Here is a 16,415-nt window from a genome sequence, read left to right as displayed (position 1 = left end):
GAATCCTTACATCCCTGGGATAAATCCCACTTGATCATGCTGTATGATCCTTTTAATGTGTTGTTGGATTCTGCTTGCTAGTATTTTGTTGAGGATTTTTGCATCTGTATTCGTGAGTGATATTAGTCTGTAATTTTTTTGTAGTATCTTTGTTATCAGGGTGATGGTGGCCTCATAGAATGAGTTTGGGAGGGTTCCTTCCTCTGCAGTTTTTTGGAAGAGTTTGAGAAGGATGGGTGTTAGCTCTTCTCTAAATGTTTGACAGAATTCACCTGTGAAGCCATCTGGTCCTGGACTTTTGTTTGTTGGAAGATTTTTTTTTTTTTTTTTGCGGTATGCGGGCCTCTCACTGTTGTGGTCTCTCCCGCTGTGGAGCGCAGGCTCCAGACGCGCAGGCTCAGTGGCCATGTTTCCTTTGCCTAGCCGCTCCGCGGCATGTGGGATCTTCCCAGACCGGGGCGCGAACCTGTGTTCCCTGCATCGGCAGGCAGACTCTCAACCACTGCGCCACCATGGAAGCCCTGTTGGAAGATTTTTAATCACAGTTTCAATTTCATTACTTGTGATTGGTCTGTTCATATTTTCTCTTTCTTCCTGGTTGAGTCTTGCAAGGTTATACCTTTCTAAGAATTTGTCCATTTCTTCCAGGCTGTCCATTTTATTGGCATAGAGTTGCTTGTAGTAGTCTCTTAGGATGCTTTGTATTTCTGTGGAGTCTGTTGTAACTTCTCCTTTTGTATTTCTAATTTTATTGATTTGAGTCCTCTCCCTCTTTTTCTTGATGAGTCTGGCTAAAGGTTTATCAATTTTATCTTATCAAAGAACCAGCTTTTAGTTTTATTGATCTTTGCTATTGTTTTCTTTGTTTCTATTTCATTTATTTCTGCTCTGATCTTTATGATTTCTTTCCTTCTACTACCTTTGGGTTTTGTTTGTTCTTCTTTCTCTGGTTCCTTTAGGTGTAAGGTTAGATTGTTTATTTGAGATGTTTGTTGTTTCTTGAGGTAGGATTGTATTGCTATAAACTTCCCTCTGAGAACTGCTTTGCTTCATCCAGTAGGTTTTGGATCCTTGTGTTTTCATTGTCATTTGTCTGTAGGTATATTTTGATTTCCTCTTTGATTTCTTCAGTGATCTCTTGGTTACTTAGTCACGTATTGTTTAGCCTCTCTGTGTTTTTGTTTTTTACATTTTTTTCCCCTGTAATTGATTTCTAATCTCATAGCATTGTGGTCAGAAAAGATGCTTGATACGATTTCAATTTTCTTAAATTTACGGAGGTTCGATTTGTGACCCAAGATGTGATCTGTCCTGGAGAATGTTCCATGTGCACTTGAGAAGAAAGTGTAATCTGCTCTTTTTGAATGGAATGTCCTGTGAATATCAGTGAAATCTGTCTGATCTGTTGTGTCATTTAAAGCTTGCATTTCCTTATTAATTTTCTGTCTGGATCATCTGTCCATTGGTGTAAGTGAGGTGTTAAAGTCCCACACTATTATTGTGTTACTGTCGATTTCCTCTTTTATAGCTGTTAGCAGTTGCCTTATGTATTGAGGTGCTCCTATGTTGGGTGCATATATATTTATAATTGTTATATCTTTTTCTTGGATTGATCCTTTGATCATGATGTACTGTCCTTCCTTGTCTCTTGTAACATTCTTTATTTTGAAGTCTATTTTATCTGATATGAGTATTGCTACTCCAGCTTTCTTTTGATTTCCACTTGCATGGAATATCTTTTTCCATCCCCTCACTGTCAGTCTGTACGTGTCCCTAGGTGTGAAGTGGGTCTCTTGTAGGCAGCATATATATGGGTATTGTTTTTGTAACCATTCAGTGAGCCTGTGTCTTGGTTGGAGCATTTAATCCATTCACGTTTAAGGTAATTATCGATATGTATGTTCCTATGACCATTTTCTTAATTGTTGTGGGTTTCTTTTTGTAGGTCCTTTTCTTCTCTTGTGTTTCCCACTTAGAGAAGTTCCTTTAGCATTTGCTGTAGAGCTGGTTCGGTGGTGCTGTATTCTCTTAGCTCTGCTGGTCTGTAAAGCTTTTGATTTCTCTGTCGAATCTGAATGAGATCCTTGCCGGGTAGAGTAATGTTGGTTGTGGGTTGTTCCCTTTCATCACTTTAAATATGTCATGCCACTCCCTTCTTGCTTGTAGAATTTCTGCCGAGAAATCAGCTCTTAACCTTATGGAAGTTCCCTTGTATGTTATTTGTTGTTTTTCCCTTACTGCTTTCAATAATTTTTCTTTGTCTTTAATTCTTGCCAATTTGATTACTATGTGTCTTGGCAGGTGTCTCCTTGGGTTTGTCCTGCCTGGGACTCTCTGTGCTTCCTGGACTTGGGTGGCTATTTCCATTCCCATATTAGGGAAGTTTTCAACTATAATCTCTTCAAATATTTTCTCAGGTCCTTTCTGTCTCTCTTCTCCTTCTGGGACCCCTGTCATGCTAATATTGTTGTGTTTAATGTTGTCCCAGAGGTCTCTTAGGCTGTCTTCATTTCTTTTCATTCTTTTTTCTTTATTCTGTTCTGCAGCAGTGAATTCCACCATTCTGTCTTCCAGGTCACTTATCCGTTCTTCTGCCTCAATTATTCTGCTATTGATTCCTTCTAGTGTATTTTTCATTTTAGTTATTGTATTGTTCATCTCTGTTTGTTTGTTCTTTTATTCTTCTAGGTCTTTGTTAAACATTTTCTTGCATCTTCTTCATCTTTGCCTCCCTTCTTTTTCCGAGGTCCTGGATCATCTTTTTTTTTTTTTTTTTGCGGTACGCGGGCCTCTCACTGCTGTGGCCTCTCCCGTTTCAGAGCTTAGGCTCCAGACGTGCAGGCTCAGCGGCAGTGGTTCATGGGCCCAGCCACTCTGTGGTATGTGGGTTCATCCCGGACCAGGGCACAAACCCGCATCCCCTGCTTTGGCAGGCGGACTCTCAATTACTGCGCCACCAGGGAAGCCCCCTGGATCATCTTTACCATCATTATTCTGAATTATTTTTCTGGAAGGTTGCCCGTCTCCACTTCATTTAGTTGATTTTCTGGGGTTTTATCCTGTTCCTTCATCTGGTACAAAGTCCTCTGCCTTTTCATCTGTCTGTCTTTCTGTGAATGTGGTTTTCCTTCCACAGCTACAGAATTGTAGTTGATCTTGTTTCTGCTGTCTGCCCTCTGGTGGATGAGGCTATCTAAGAGGCTTGTGCAAGTTTCCTGATGGGAGAGACTGGTGGTGGGTAGAGTGGTGTTGCTCTGAGCATAGCTCAATAAAACTTTAATCCACTTGTCTGCTGATGGGTGGGGCTGGGTTCTCTCCCTGTTGGTTGTTTGGCCTGAGGCGACCCAACAGTGGAACCTACCCGGCTCTTTGGTGGGGCTAATGGTGGACTCTGGGAGGGTTCACAACAAGGAATACTTCCCAGAACTTCTGCTGCCAGTGTCCTTGTCCCCACGGTGAGCCACAACCACCCCCTGCCGCTGCAGGAGACCCTCCAACACTAGCAGGTAGGTCTGATTCAGTCTCCCCTGGGGTCACGGCTCCTTCCCCTGGGTCCCCATGTGCACACTACTTTGTGTGTGCCCTCCAGGAGTGGAGTCTCTGTTTCCCCCAGTCCTGTCAAAGTCCTGCAATCAAATCCCACTAGTCTTCAAAATCTGATTCTCTAGGAATTCCTCCTCTCGTTGCCGGACTCCCAGGTTGTGAAGCCTGACGTGGGGCCCAGAACCTTCACTCCAGTGGGTGGACTTCTGTGGTATAAGTGTTCTCCAGTTTGTGAGTCACCCACCCAGCAGTTATGGGATTTGATTTTATTGTGATTGCACCCCTCCTACCATCTCATTGTGGCTTCTCCTTTGTCTTTGGATGTGGGGTATCTTTGCTGGTGAGTTCCAGCGTCTTCCTGTCCGTGATTGTTCAGCAGTTAGTTGTGAATCCGGTGCTCTCGCAAGAGAGAGTGAGGGCATGTCCTTCTACTCTGCCATCTTGAACCAAACTCATAGTCAATCTCTTAACTTTTCTGAGCCAGCCCTATTTCCTCATAGCTAAGATGGGGAAAATTATGGATACGCTCCCTCTCTCTGTGGGTTCATCTTGGGGAACAGATGAGACAAAGTAGTAATGACTAACGTCTGCATGCTCACTGCGCATCACACCCCATGCTGAATACTTCTCATTTAAGCTTCATAACAACCCTCGAAGTAGATGCCATCATCAGGTCCATTTAAAGATAAGGAAACTAGGTTCAAGGGTATTAGGAAATTTTTCTAAGGTTGCACAGCAGGTAACTTGAGATAGGATTTAAATCTCTTAGGTTCTTTGCCGTGCTTCCTCCCAAAGTGTGTGATAGCACTCTGCAGGAGCAGTGCTTCAGAAAAACACTTGCAGAGAAGCTCTGTCATAGCACCTGCCCTGCCTGCCTTCCAACAAGCCGAGACCTGGAATGGTGGAGGGGGTTGGCCTCCCAAGAAGAATCAGGATGTTTTCCTTGGGTAGGGAGGTGAGGAAGGAGTGTTGAAGCAGACGAAATGATTGCTTCCCCCTGAAAGGATGTGATTGCCCCTGATGACCACAAGAGTGACAGCTAATAGTTCCTGAAACCCCCAAGGCGCAACAGTGAGGAAAGTGTCATCCATTGGAATAGGCAGGGCCAGCAAACAGGAGGGGCCAGTAAGTACAGTGAGGCAGCAGGTGGATTGGCTCAGAGGAGCCATCGCCCCGATGGAAAAGGAGCTGTGGGCAGGGCCCAGCCCTAGGTCTGGATGGCCAGGCAGCATCAATGAAGTTGGTTCATCAGTGATGGGACCAATGACATTTAAGGCATGAGTGGAGAGTCTGGGGTACTGGCGTGCATCGTGGAGGACCTGATTGGGGCCTGCAGGCAGTCAGTGGCCTGCTTCTTTGGGTCAGCATTAGCCCTGGGTTCTGACGCTGAGCCAAACCTCCCTGGCGACCCACGGAGCCTCAGAACACAGTGGGGCGTGAGGAAGGAGGAAGAAGAAGGAAGCTAGGCAAGCTTCTCTTCTCCCATATACCCACCCTGCAGAACAGGACTGGGAAGGACTTCCCCTGTGATGTAAAGGGTCTAAAAGCACCTGGGTGTGGTTTTTCTTGTCCCTTTCAGAAGGAAATTACCTGTCAGAGAAGTGAGAACGTTGACATGCTAGCTTCCTGCCTGATAGTGATGATTCTTTGAGGTTTGATTAACTTCAGGTAGATTCTGGTCCCTACTAGACTCAGTCCTGGTGACTGCCCCCACCCCACCCCGCTCCGCCCAGCCTGCCGGCTTCCCGAGCTGTCCTCTCTTTGCAGCATGATGCCCAGATGGACTACTACGGCACCCGCCTGGCAACCTGCTCATCAGACAGGTCCGTCAAGATCTTCGACGTGCGCAACGGAGGGCAGATCCTCATCGCCGACCTCAGGGGGTGAGTGCAGCCAACCCTGGGCAAGATCTCAGAGAGTGGGCTTCTCAGACATGGCAGGAAGGGCTGAGGGCCAGATCAGAGCAGCCCGCAGTGCAGTCAGCGGAGAGGACACCTGGTCCCAGCCAGCCGGCTGCCCTCATCAGGTATCCCAGGCCGATGGAGCCAGGAGCAAATCCCAATTCTGCCGCCCAAATGCCCACTGGCAGACCTGGGGCGAGGGAGTCAGTTATAGGCTCTCAGAGCCTCCACCCACTCACCCCCAACACAGGCTGCCGCTGTCTCCACCCAGTTAGAGCCTACTTGCAACAAGCGTCCAGTGGCCACTGCTATTTTCAAGAGTGGGAAACTAACTTTTTTTTTTAAACAAGTTTAGCTACCACATGATCTAAAGTGACTCAAGGCTGGTGATCTAAGAATGTAATAGTAATGATATAAATCCCATAATTCTGCCTGTTTGCCCGTGGTAGGTACTCAGTGAATATTTGCAAACGTTTCATTTACCTTTCTCCCTGTTGACATTCTTGAGATCCTGGCTCTCAGTTTTGTGGCCGCACTCTAGTGCTTTCCCTCAGTTCACTACCTCAGGTAGATGGGGTTCTTAACCTGGGTACCATGGATCTCCAAGTGTTCTGTGGGTAGAATTCAGGAGGTGGTGAACTGGGAAAGGGAAAACATTACCTCTTTATTTTCAGTGACTGATATTTAGCATTTCCTTCAATTATGGCTATAGGCCAGGAACTACAGTAGTATTCATAGTACCTGTCACTTTGTTACCAATAGGAGTCATAGATTTTTGTTTTTAATAAATTTATTTATTTTTGGCTGCGTTGGGTCTTTGTTGCTGCACGCTGGCTTTCTCTGGTTGCGGTGAGCGGGGTCTGCTCTTCATTGCGGCGCGCGGGCTTCTCATTGTGGTGGCTTCTCTTGTTGCGGAGCATGGGCTCTAGGCGTGCGGGCTTCAGTAGTTGTGGCTCGTGGGCTCTGGAGCACAGGCTCAGTAGTTGTGGCGCACGGGTTTAGTTGCTCCGCAGCATGTAGGATCTTTCTGGACGAGGGCTCGAACCCGTGTCCCCTGCATTGGCAGGCGGATCCTTAACCACTGGGCCACTAGGGAAGACCGTCACAGATATTTTTATATCACATTACAGTTGTTGTAGCTTTCTCAAAACAGCATTTATGCTCATCACTACCTTGAAGTTAGAATGGTTATTAGACTTGCCACTAGAGTTTGTTACTTAAAGCGTTAACAAAGAAGCACACGTATCACTAATAACATAAATTGTTCTTTAACGTTTTGATAACTGTATATCAGTATAATTGGGTTTTCTTTATAATCCTAGCTCTATGTATTTTTTTTTGTTTTTTGTTTTTTGTTTTTTTTGCGGTACGCGGGCCTCTCACTGTTGTGGCCTCTCCCGTTGCGGAGCACAGGCTCCGGACGCGCAGGCTCAGCGGCCATGGCTCACTGGCCCAGCCGCTCCATGACATGTGGGATCTTCCCGGACCGGGACACGAACCCGTGTCCCCTGCATCGGCAGGCGGAGTCTCAACCACTGCGCCACCAGGGAAGCCCTAGCTCTATGTATTTTATCCATTATTCTGAGAAGGGACCATAACGTTCACCAGACTGCACAGGAGAAGTTAAGAATTGCTGACAAGTGGGTGTTCAGTACATGTTTGTGAATAGGTTAAAACAGACATAGCTAAGTCAGTAGCCGTTTCAGGAGATAGGCCTAGAAGTTCCACCTTTTCCTGAGTGTCAGGAGTCAAGTGACTCAGGAGCCAGATGCCGCCTTCCCTGCTCAGCAGGCCGTGGCTGAGCGGAGAGCTCTGAGGGCGAGGCCTGGCTGCCATCTAGGCATCATGCTGCAAAGAGAGGACAGCTCGGGAAGCCGGCAGGCTGGGCGGAGGGGGGTGGGGTGGGGGCAGTCACCAGGACTGAGTCTGCTGTCACTCGGTCCTCTGCTCTGCGTTTTTCTTCTGCTCTAAGTATGAAAAGTATTGGAGGGTAATAAATTCAGGCCCCCATTCTTTGTTCCCTCAGTTAAAGTTACGCTAGTTGTAGGACGTTTGAGTCTACAAGAGTTTCATTAGCAGCTCCTTTGTAGAGACTGGGGTTGGACCACTGTCCCAGCTGGAGGGAGGAGAACTCTGAGTGTCAGCAGTCCCAGGGTGGATGGGGGAGCAGGGAGCAGCACCAGAGCTAGCAGTCGTCAAGCTTGTGTTTTCTCCTTTTCTTGTACCAAGCACTGTTGTAAGCTCTTTATTGAGTTATCACAAACATTTCCCTCATGACCGCCATGTGAAAGAAGTCTTGTTGACACCTCTATTAAGAGACAAAGCCAAAGAGAGGATATGGCCCTGGCCTAAAGTCAAGCAACAAGTGAGTGTGGAATAGGCGTGAAAGAGCCTGTCCCATCCCCTCTGTGCCATCCACCTCCGTGTGCTGGGTGCCCCCCGTTCTGAGGGACGGCCCCAGTACAGAGCCTGGCACAGGGTACGTGCTCAGACAGTGAACGCACAGAGATGGGAAGAGAAGAGAGAGACATGCCTGTTGATAAAGTTAAAAGAGTAGTGGCAGGTATCAAAATGAAATAGTTACTGCCTCCACAAGAAGGTGACTGTCTGGGAAGATGAGGAGTGATTCATCTACAGATATATCCTGAGCACTTGTGGGGGTAAACGCTGGATCTGTTGGTGACTGTGCTGATGACAGTACATGTAGGCTATGCTGGCCACCATCTGGGGTAGGTGAGGGCTCTGCCGTGTCGGGACAGAGGGGCTGACTCGCCTTCGGCCTCAGGGTCCTCACTGCCCAATGACGGTCCCTTTTGGAGTGACATTATACACGGCTCTCCTTTTTGAAATTTTTAGGCAGTTCTGTCCTGAGAAGCCATTCACTTCTGTCCAAAGTAGTGGCTGGCAGAGCACTGTGGGTTCCTTTGGCCCATTTGAGCAACCTCTGACCCTCTCCCCTTGCAGTCATGAGGGTCCTGTGTGGCAAGTGGCCTGGGCCCACCCCATGTATGGCAATGTCCTGGCATCCTGCTCCTATGACCGCAAAGTCATTATCTGGAAAGAGGAAAATGGCACCTGGGAGAAGACGCATGAGCACACGGGACACGACTCCTCAGGTACACTGAGTGTGGCAGGAGAGGGCGGCGGGCAGAGGGGCCCTGGGGGAGAGGGGGAGGCCTCTGTCTTGGCTGACCCTTGGCTTTCCCCTTGTGATGCTCGTCGTTTGTCCCCTGGGCTTTGGTTGCTTTTCTGTTACTCTTTCCACAGCTGAGGTAAGGCCTTAAGACCTAAAGCCAATCCAAAGCAAAATGAGAAAAGCAAAGACAACATAGCGAGATTTTTGTTTTTTTAAGGTTTATTCATTTCAAGTACTGGCCTTGTTCTCAGATTATGAGATAGGCTTTAGTTTATGATGATATTAGTAGTGATGGGTTTTTTAAATCTCCTTAATTGACAAAATTACAACCTCCTCCTGGTGATCCCTACAATTTTTTTTTTTTAGAAATTCAGTAAAACAGTAAGTCTCAGAACTGAAAGTCTGCTCACTGTTCCTCCCTCCTTCCTGCAGTAAACTCTGTGTGCTGGGCCCCCCATGACTACGGCCTGATCCTAGCTTGTGGGAGCTCAGATGGAGCCATCTCTCTGCTGACTTACACCGGGTTGGGCCAATGGGAAGTGAAGAAGATCAACAATGCTCACACTGTAAGTCACACCCTTCCTGTGTATAGGGGGTAGCTCTGTGACCTTGCCTCATGTCCCCTGTTCACTCCTTAGAGAGTGGCAGGAACAGTGTCACTGCTGTGCGGTGGGCCAGGGGAGGGGGCTGCTGATCAGACATGCTTGGGAGAGCAGCTCTGAGCCTCTCTGCTCTGAAGCCAGACAGGCTGCATCCAGGGAGGCCAGGCTGCACCAGCCTCATTCAGCCCACGGCAGGGTTGGCACTGGTTCCTCCAAGTCGGGGAGGGCCAGGGCACTGGCAAGGTGGCAGCAGTAGGCTGCCTCACTGCCACCCTTGCTATGGACACCTCAAGTTGACATGGCCTGCAGTGGTCATTGGGACCCCTGGAATTGAGTGGTGTTAAAAATCATCATAGGGGGCTTTCCTGGTGGCGCAGTGATGGAGAGTCCGCCTGCCGATGCAGGGGACATGGGTTCGTGCCCTGGTCCAGGAAGATCCCGCATGCCGCGGAGTGGCTGGGCCCGTGAGCCATGGCCGCTGAGCCTGCGCGTGCGGAGCCTGTGCTCCGCAACGGGAGAGGCCACAGCAGTGAGAGGGCCGCGTACCGCAAAAAAAAAAAAAAAAAAATAGGAATTTAGTTCTCTACTTATAGTCATTGGACATTAAGTTTAAAACAGTCAAGAAAGCACAGTGGGGCTTCCTTGGTGGCGCAGTGGTTACGAATCCACCTGCTGATGCAGGGGACACGAGTTCGAGCCCTCATCAAGGAAGATCCCACATGCTATGGAGCAGCTAAGCCCCGTGCGCCACAACTACTGAGCCTGCACTCGAGAGCCCGCGAGCCACAACTGCTGAGCCCGTGCACCACAACTGCTGAAGCCCGCGCGCCTAGAGCCCATGCTCTGCAACAAGAGAAGCCATTGCAATGAGAAGCCCACACACCACAATGAAGAATAGCCCCCACTTGCCGCAACTAGAGAGAGCCCGCATGCAGCAACAAAGACCCAACGCAGCCAAAAATAAAGTAAATTTAAAAAAAGAAAGAAAGCAAGCACGGTGGACAGTGAGGGGAAATCTCACATTTCTTGAGCGTCTATTGTATGTCATGCAATCCTCTCAAATGTTTGTGAATGAAAGAAAAAATAACAAATGTACAGATTTGCAAGGTCGCCAGTCCTGTTCTCATTTTATGATTAGGTAAGTGAGGCTTAGAAAAAGTAAGTGACTTAGAGAAGGTACTGTGCTGAGGTTAGAATCCTGGAATCCATCTACCTTCTGTCTACACAGCAGTCCAGCTTTCATGGCCCCAGCACTTCTGAAAACTATGCAGATGGAAGTCAGCAGCCCCAAGTTTGACGCTGTACTTACTTCTGCAGTTCTCAAATTCATGGGGTCCATAGCCTGCCCAGCCTTCAAGGCCCCAGGAGCCTGTCTCAGGGTCTTGTTACTTGGGACCCTGTGATCCCCATCTGCTGACTAACTTGCAAAACTGAATAGGCTGAGAGGCTTCTGGGAAGATGGTGGGGAATGGCAACATAGTGCTTGAGTCTTTTCCAGTCTTTGCGTAGAAACCAGCAGAGCAACTAGGTAGCAAAACCAAAACCTCCTGAACAGCAGTTAACAACAAAATTGGGTAGCAAGGTATTTCCACAAACTCCAAAATACAAGCAGAGAGCAGTGGACCACCGACAGCCACAAGACTCTGAGGTATTGGCATCCGAGCAGGAGGAAGAAGTAATGCGATGCCTTCCACCACACCTGAGGAGTACCCCCAGAAGAGCCAACAGGTGTTCACTGGAAAGCATTGCTGGCCAGTTGGCAAACAGCAGCAGGAATTTTGTACTTTTGTTTGTAACTTTTTTTAAAAGTAAGATAAAATTCACATATCATAAAATTCACCCTTTTTTAAAAGTATACAGTTCTGTAGTTTTTAATATACTCACGAAGTTGTACAACTCTCACTGCTAGTATCCAGATCTTTTTCATCACCCGAAAAGAAACCCCATTAGCAGTCACTCTCCACCCCACCCTACCCCTAGCCCCAAGCAATGCTAATCTGCCTTCTGTCTGTATGGACTTGCCTATTCTGGACATTTCCTGTGAATGGAGTTATACAGTATGTGGTCTTTTGTGACTGACTTCTTTCACGTAGCATGTTTTCAAGGTTCATCCATATCATAGCATATATCGGTGCTTCATGCCTTCTTATGGCTGAATAATATTCCATTGTGTGAATATACACATTTTATTTTGCCATTCATCAGTTAGTGATCATTTTCAGCTATTATGAATAATGCTCCTACAAACATTTGTGTGTCCGTTTTTGTGTTTTGAACTTTCTTGGGAGTAAAATTGCCAAGTCATGGAATCTCTGTGTTTAACTTTTTGAAGTACTGCTAACTGTTATCCAAATTAACTGCACCATTTTACATTCCTGCCAGCAGTGTATGAGGATTTCAGTTTCGCCACATCCTTGCCAACACTTGTTGTCTTCTTTTTTTTTTTTCTTTTTGTCTTCTTTTTGATGATAGCCATCCAAGTGGGTGTGAAGTAGTACCTTATTGTGGTTTTGATTTGCATTTCTCCAATGACTAATGGTGTTGGGCATCTTTTCACGTGCTTATTGGCTATTTGTATCTCCTTTGGAGAACTGACATGGGGCCTGGGGGTTGCATGACCTCATACCAGGTGAGCGCAGGGGGCCCACCAAAAGAGAGACTAAAGGGACTTGGAGAAATCGGACCCTCATGACCCACTGGGCTTGCTTCCACAATAGTGCCTCTTGTGAGCAGAGGGACACAGAGCCAGAGGGGGACACACACTAAAAGGAAAGAGAGGATATAGACCAGAGTGGGGGAGAGGAACAGAGCCATGAAATCCCAGAAGCAAGCTGTCACATTTGTTACTACTACACAAAAACAGACACTTCTGAACTTAGAAAGGCTTTCCTGAACCTCATTTGATCAGGAAAACTAATTTCACTTAAAAATAACAAAGAAGGGCTTCCCTGGTGGTACAGTGGTTGAGAGTCTGCCTGCCGATGCAGGGGACACGGGTTCATGCCCCGGTCCGGGAAGATCCCACATGCCGCGGAGTGGCTGGGCCCGTGAGCCATGGCCGCTGAGCCTGCGCGTCCGGAGCTTGTGCTCCGCAACGGGAGAGGCCACAACAGTGAGAGGCCCACGTACCGCAAAAAAAGAAAAAAGAAGTATTTGAGGTGAAATCTCAGAAGTTTTCCTTTAAGAAAGTTTTTTCCTTTAAGAAAAAATGAATATGCAGAATAACATTCTCACGGGCAGTGAAAGAAAGACATGCCCACAAAAACAACCAGTTGTCACCCGCTATTTCCAGTCAAGCTAAGAGAGTTTTTTTAAATAACATAAGACATTTAAAAATAGCATAAATCAAAATTTGAAAGACTCAGAAGAAATGAGGTGACAGAACTCAGGAAAGAGTTAGAAATTAAAAATTATTTCATAAATAAAGACTAAACTAGAAGGAATACCAGAGCAAATAAACACAACAGATAATGCCTTAAGAGAAATAGTGTGAAAAAGGGAAAAAAGAAATAAAAAGATTTTGACAAAAAGTGAAGACAAGCAGAGATCAAATGTGAATATTAGGTGTCCAGAAGAAGAAAACAGAACAAATACTAAAAACTGATTCAAGAAAACTACCTTAAAATTTAAAAACCATATTTGAAACTACATATTGAGAGAGCGTACCCTATACTTAAGACTATCAACCCAGAATCACCAGCAAAAAGGCCTAAGTATAGTGAAATTACTGGCCTTAAAGGAAAAAAAAAAGTCCTTTGGGCATCTAGGCAAAAGGAGCCATGTAACTTACAAGGGAAACAACTGGATTATCTGGCTTTTCAACAGCAATGATCTGTGCATGAGAAAGTGGAGAACACATTTACAATACTCAAGGTAAGAATGTGTGAGCCAAGGATTTATAACTAGCGAAGCTGACTTTCAAGTTCACACAAAGACTTAAATACCAAAGTTCACAGCAACTTTAACAGCCAAAACCTGGAAATAATCCAAATGAGTATGAACAGGTGAATGGGTCAACAAATTGTGGTATATCCGTACTACAGAAATGCTACCTCGCAATAAAAAGAAATGACTATTGATAAACACGAGATAAACGAATTTTAAAATAATTATGCTGACTGGAAAAAAATCAGACAATGTACATACTGTGATTTCATAGTATGGAAAAGGAAACTGTAGTGACAGCAGATCAGTGGTTGCTGAGCGTAGGGAGGTGGGCAGCACAGATGGATTGCAAAGGGATCCCGGGAAACTTGGGGATGATGTGTTCATTCTCTTCTTTACCAGTAATTATCTTTCTAATCACTTCTTTTTTTTAATTGAGGTATTAACTAATCACTTCTTTTTTTTCTTGAGGTATTAACTAGTCACCAAGCTGTACATCACATCCCTATGACTTACTTATTTTATAACTGAAAGTTTGTATCCATTCAGCCAGTCTGTGTCTTTTGGTTGGAGCATTTAATCTGCTTATGTTTGAGGTAATTACTGATATGTATGTTCTTATTGCCATTTTGCTAATTGTTGTGGATTTGTTTTTGTAGGTCTTTTTTCTCCCCGTCCTCCTTTGGTTTTCTCTTGTGATTTGATGACTAACTTTAGTGTTGCGTTTGGATTCCTTTTTCTTTTTTGTGTGTGTATATCTATTGTAGATTTTCAGTTTGTGGTTACCATGAGGTTTTGATATAGCAGTCTATATATAAACAAGGTTGTTTTAAGTTGCTGGTCTTTTCATTTTAAATGCATTTCCAGTATCCTGCATTTGTCCTCTCCTCTTCTCATGATTGCTGGTTTTGATGTCATATTTGTGTGCGAATGATTTCCTACCTTTACTGTATGTTTGCCTTTACCGGTGAGCTTTTCTATTCGTAATTTTCCTGTTTCTAGTTGTGGCCTTTTTTTCCCGCACCTAGAGAAGTTCCTCTACCATTTGTTGCAAAGCTGTCTGGTGGTGCTGAAACCTCTTAGCTTTTGCTTGTCAGTAAAGCTTGTGATTTCTCCATCGAATCTGAATGAGAGCCTTGCTGGGTACAGTATTCTTGGTTGTAGGTTCTTCCCTTTCATCACTTTAAATATACTGTGCCACTCCCTTCTGGCCTGCAGGGTTTCTGCTTAAAAATCAGCTGATAACCTTATGGGAATTCCCCTTGTGTGTTATTTTTTTTTCCTTGTTGCTTGTAATATTTTCTCTGTCTTTAATTTTTGTCATTTTGATTATTATGTGTCTCAGCCTGTTCCTCCTTGGGTTTATTCTGCCTGGGACTCTGCACTTCCTGCACTTGGGTGACTGTTTCCTTTCCCATGTTAGGGAAGTCTTCAGCTATTATCTCTTCAAATATTTTCTCAGGTCCTTTCTCTCTCTTCTCCTTCTGGGACTCCCATAATATGAATGTTGCTGCATTTAATGTTGTGGCAGAGGTCTCTTAGACTGTCTTCATTTCTTTTCATTCTTTTTTCTTTATTCTGTTCTGTGGCAGTGATTTCCACCATTCCGTCTTCCAGCTCACTTAACCGTTCTTCTGCCTCACTTATTCTGCTATTGATTCCTTCTAGTTTATTTTTCATTTCAGTTATTGTATTTTTCATCTCTCTTTGTCCTTTAGATCTTCTAGCCCTTTATTAAACATTTCTTGTATCTTCTCAGTCTGTGCCTCCATTCTTTTTCCAAGATCTTGGATCATCTTTACTATCAGTACTCTGAATTCTTTTTTGGGTGTATTTCCTATCTCCAGTTCACTTAGTTGTTGTTCTGGGGGTTTATCTTGTTCCTTTGTCTGGGACATATTCCTCTGCCGTCTCATTTTGTCTAACTTTCTGTGATTGCGTTTTCTGTTCTGCAGGCTGCAGGTTTGTAGTTCTTCCTGCTTCTGGTGGATGAGGCTGGTCTGAGAGGCTTCTGCAGGCTTCTTGATGGGAGGGACTGGTGGACGGAGCTGGGTCTTGTACTTCTGGTGGGCAGGGCCGGCTGTGGGCTCAGGAAGATTTTAGGCAGCCTGTATGCTGATGGGTGGGGCTGTGTTCCCGCCCTGTTGGTTGTTTAGCCTGAGGCGTCCTGGCACCAGAGCCTATAGGCTGTTATAACTGAAAGGTTGTACCTTTTGACCTCTTTCACCCATTTTGCCCATCCCTCATCCCCACTTCTGGAAACCACCAATCTGTTCTTTGTATCCATGAGCTTGGGGGTTTTTATTAATTTCACATGTAAGTGAGATCATACAGTTTTTGTCTTTTTCTTTCTGACTTATTTCACTTAGCATTATGCCCTCAAGGACCATCCATGTTGTTGCAGATGGTAAGATTTCATTCTTTTTTTATGGCTGAATAATATTCCTGTGTGTGTGTGTACACACCCCACCTATTTATCCATTCATCCACTGATGGACACTTAGCTTGTTTGCATATCTTGGCTATTATAAATAATGCTGCAGTGAGGATGGGGGAGTGCAGATGTATTTTGAATTAAGGGGGTTTTGTTGGGTTTTTATTTGGTTTTTGGTATTAATAGCCAGAAGTGGAATTGCTGGGTCATAAGATAGTTCTCTTTTTCATTTTTTGAGGATCCTCCATACTGTTTTGCATAGTGGCTGCACCAATTTACATTCTCACCAACTGTGCACAAAGAGGTTCCCTTTTCTCCACACTTGCTGTTTCTTGTCTGTTTGATAATAGCTATTCTTTTTTTTTAACATCTTTATTGGAGTATAATTGCTTTACAATGGTGTGTTAGTTTCTGCTTTACAACAAAATGAATCAGTTATATATATACATATGTTCCCATATCTCTTCCCTCTTGCGTCTCCCTCCCTCCCACCCTCCCTATCCCACCCCTCCAGGCGATCACAAAGCACCAAGCTGATCTCCCTGTGCTATGCGGCTGCTTCCCACTAGCTGACTACCTTACGTTTGGTAGTGTATATATGTCCATGCCTCTCTCTCGCTTTGTCACAGCTTACCCTTCCCCCTCCCCATATCCTCAAGTCCATTCTTTAGTAGGTCTGTGTCTTTATTCCTGTCTTACCCCTAGGTTCTTCATGACATTGTTTTCTTAAATTCCATATATATGTGTTAGCATATGGTATTTGTCTCTCTCTTTCTGATTTACTTCACTCTGTATGACAGACTCCAGGTCTATCCACCTCATTACAAATAGCTCAATTTCGTTTCTTTTTATGGCTGAGTAATATTCCATTGTATATATGTGCCACATCTTCTTTATCCATTCATCTGATGATG

At 45.2% G+C, this 16,415-nt stretch overlaps 1 protein-coding gene across 2 annotated transcripts in view; it reads left to right on the top strand.

Moving 5' to 3' along the window:
• The window catches only part of SEC13 (SEC13 homolog, nuclear pore and COPII coat complex component), a 54,511-nt gene that overhangs the window by 6,232 nt on the left and 31,864 nt on the right, over positions 1-16,415 (top strand). For both annotated transcript variants that reach the window (XM_067755438.1, XM_067755439.1), the window contains 3 exons: positions 5,311-5,426; positions 8,409-8,560; positions 9,013-9,146. In XM_067755438.1, the coding sequence (XP_067611539.1) occupies positions 5,311-5,426; positions 8,409-8,560; positions 9,013-9,146 (402 nt within the window). The remainder of the gene's footprint in view (positions 1-5,310; positions 5,427-8,408; positions 8,561-9,012; positions 9,147-16,415) is intronic.

The sequence above is a fragment of the Pseudorca crassidens genome, chromosome 10 (assembly GCF_039906515.1).
Source record: "Pseudorca crassidens isolate mPseCra1 chromosome 10, mPseCra1.hap1, whole genome shotgun sequence".
Taxonomy (NCBI): domain Eukaryota; kingdom Metazoa; phylum Chordata; class Mammalia; order Artiodactyla; family Delphinidae; genus Pseudorca; species Pseudorca crassidens.
This window is presented reverse-complemented; position numbering and strand designations above follow the sequence as displayed.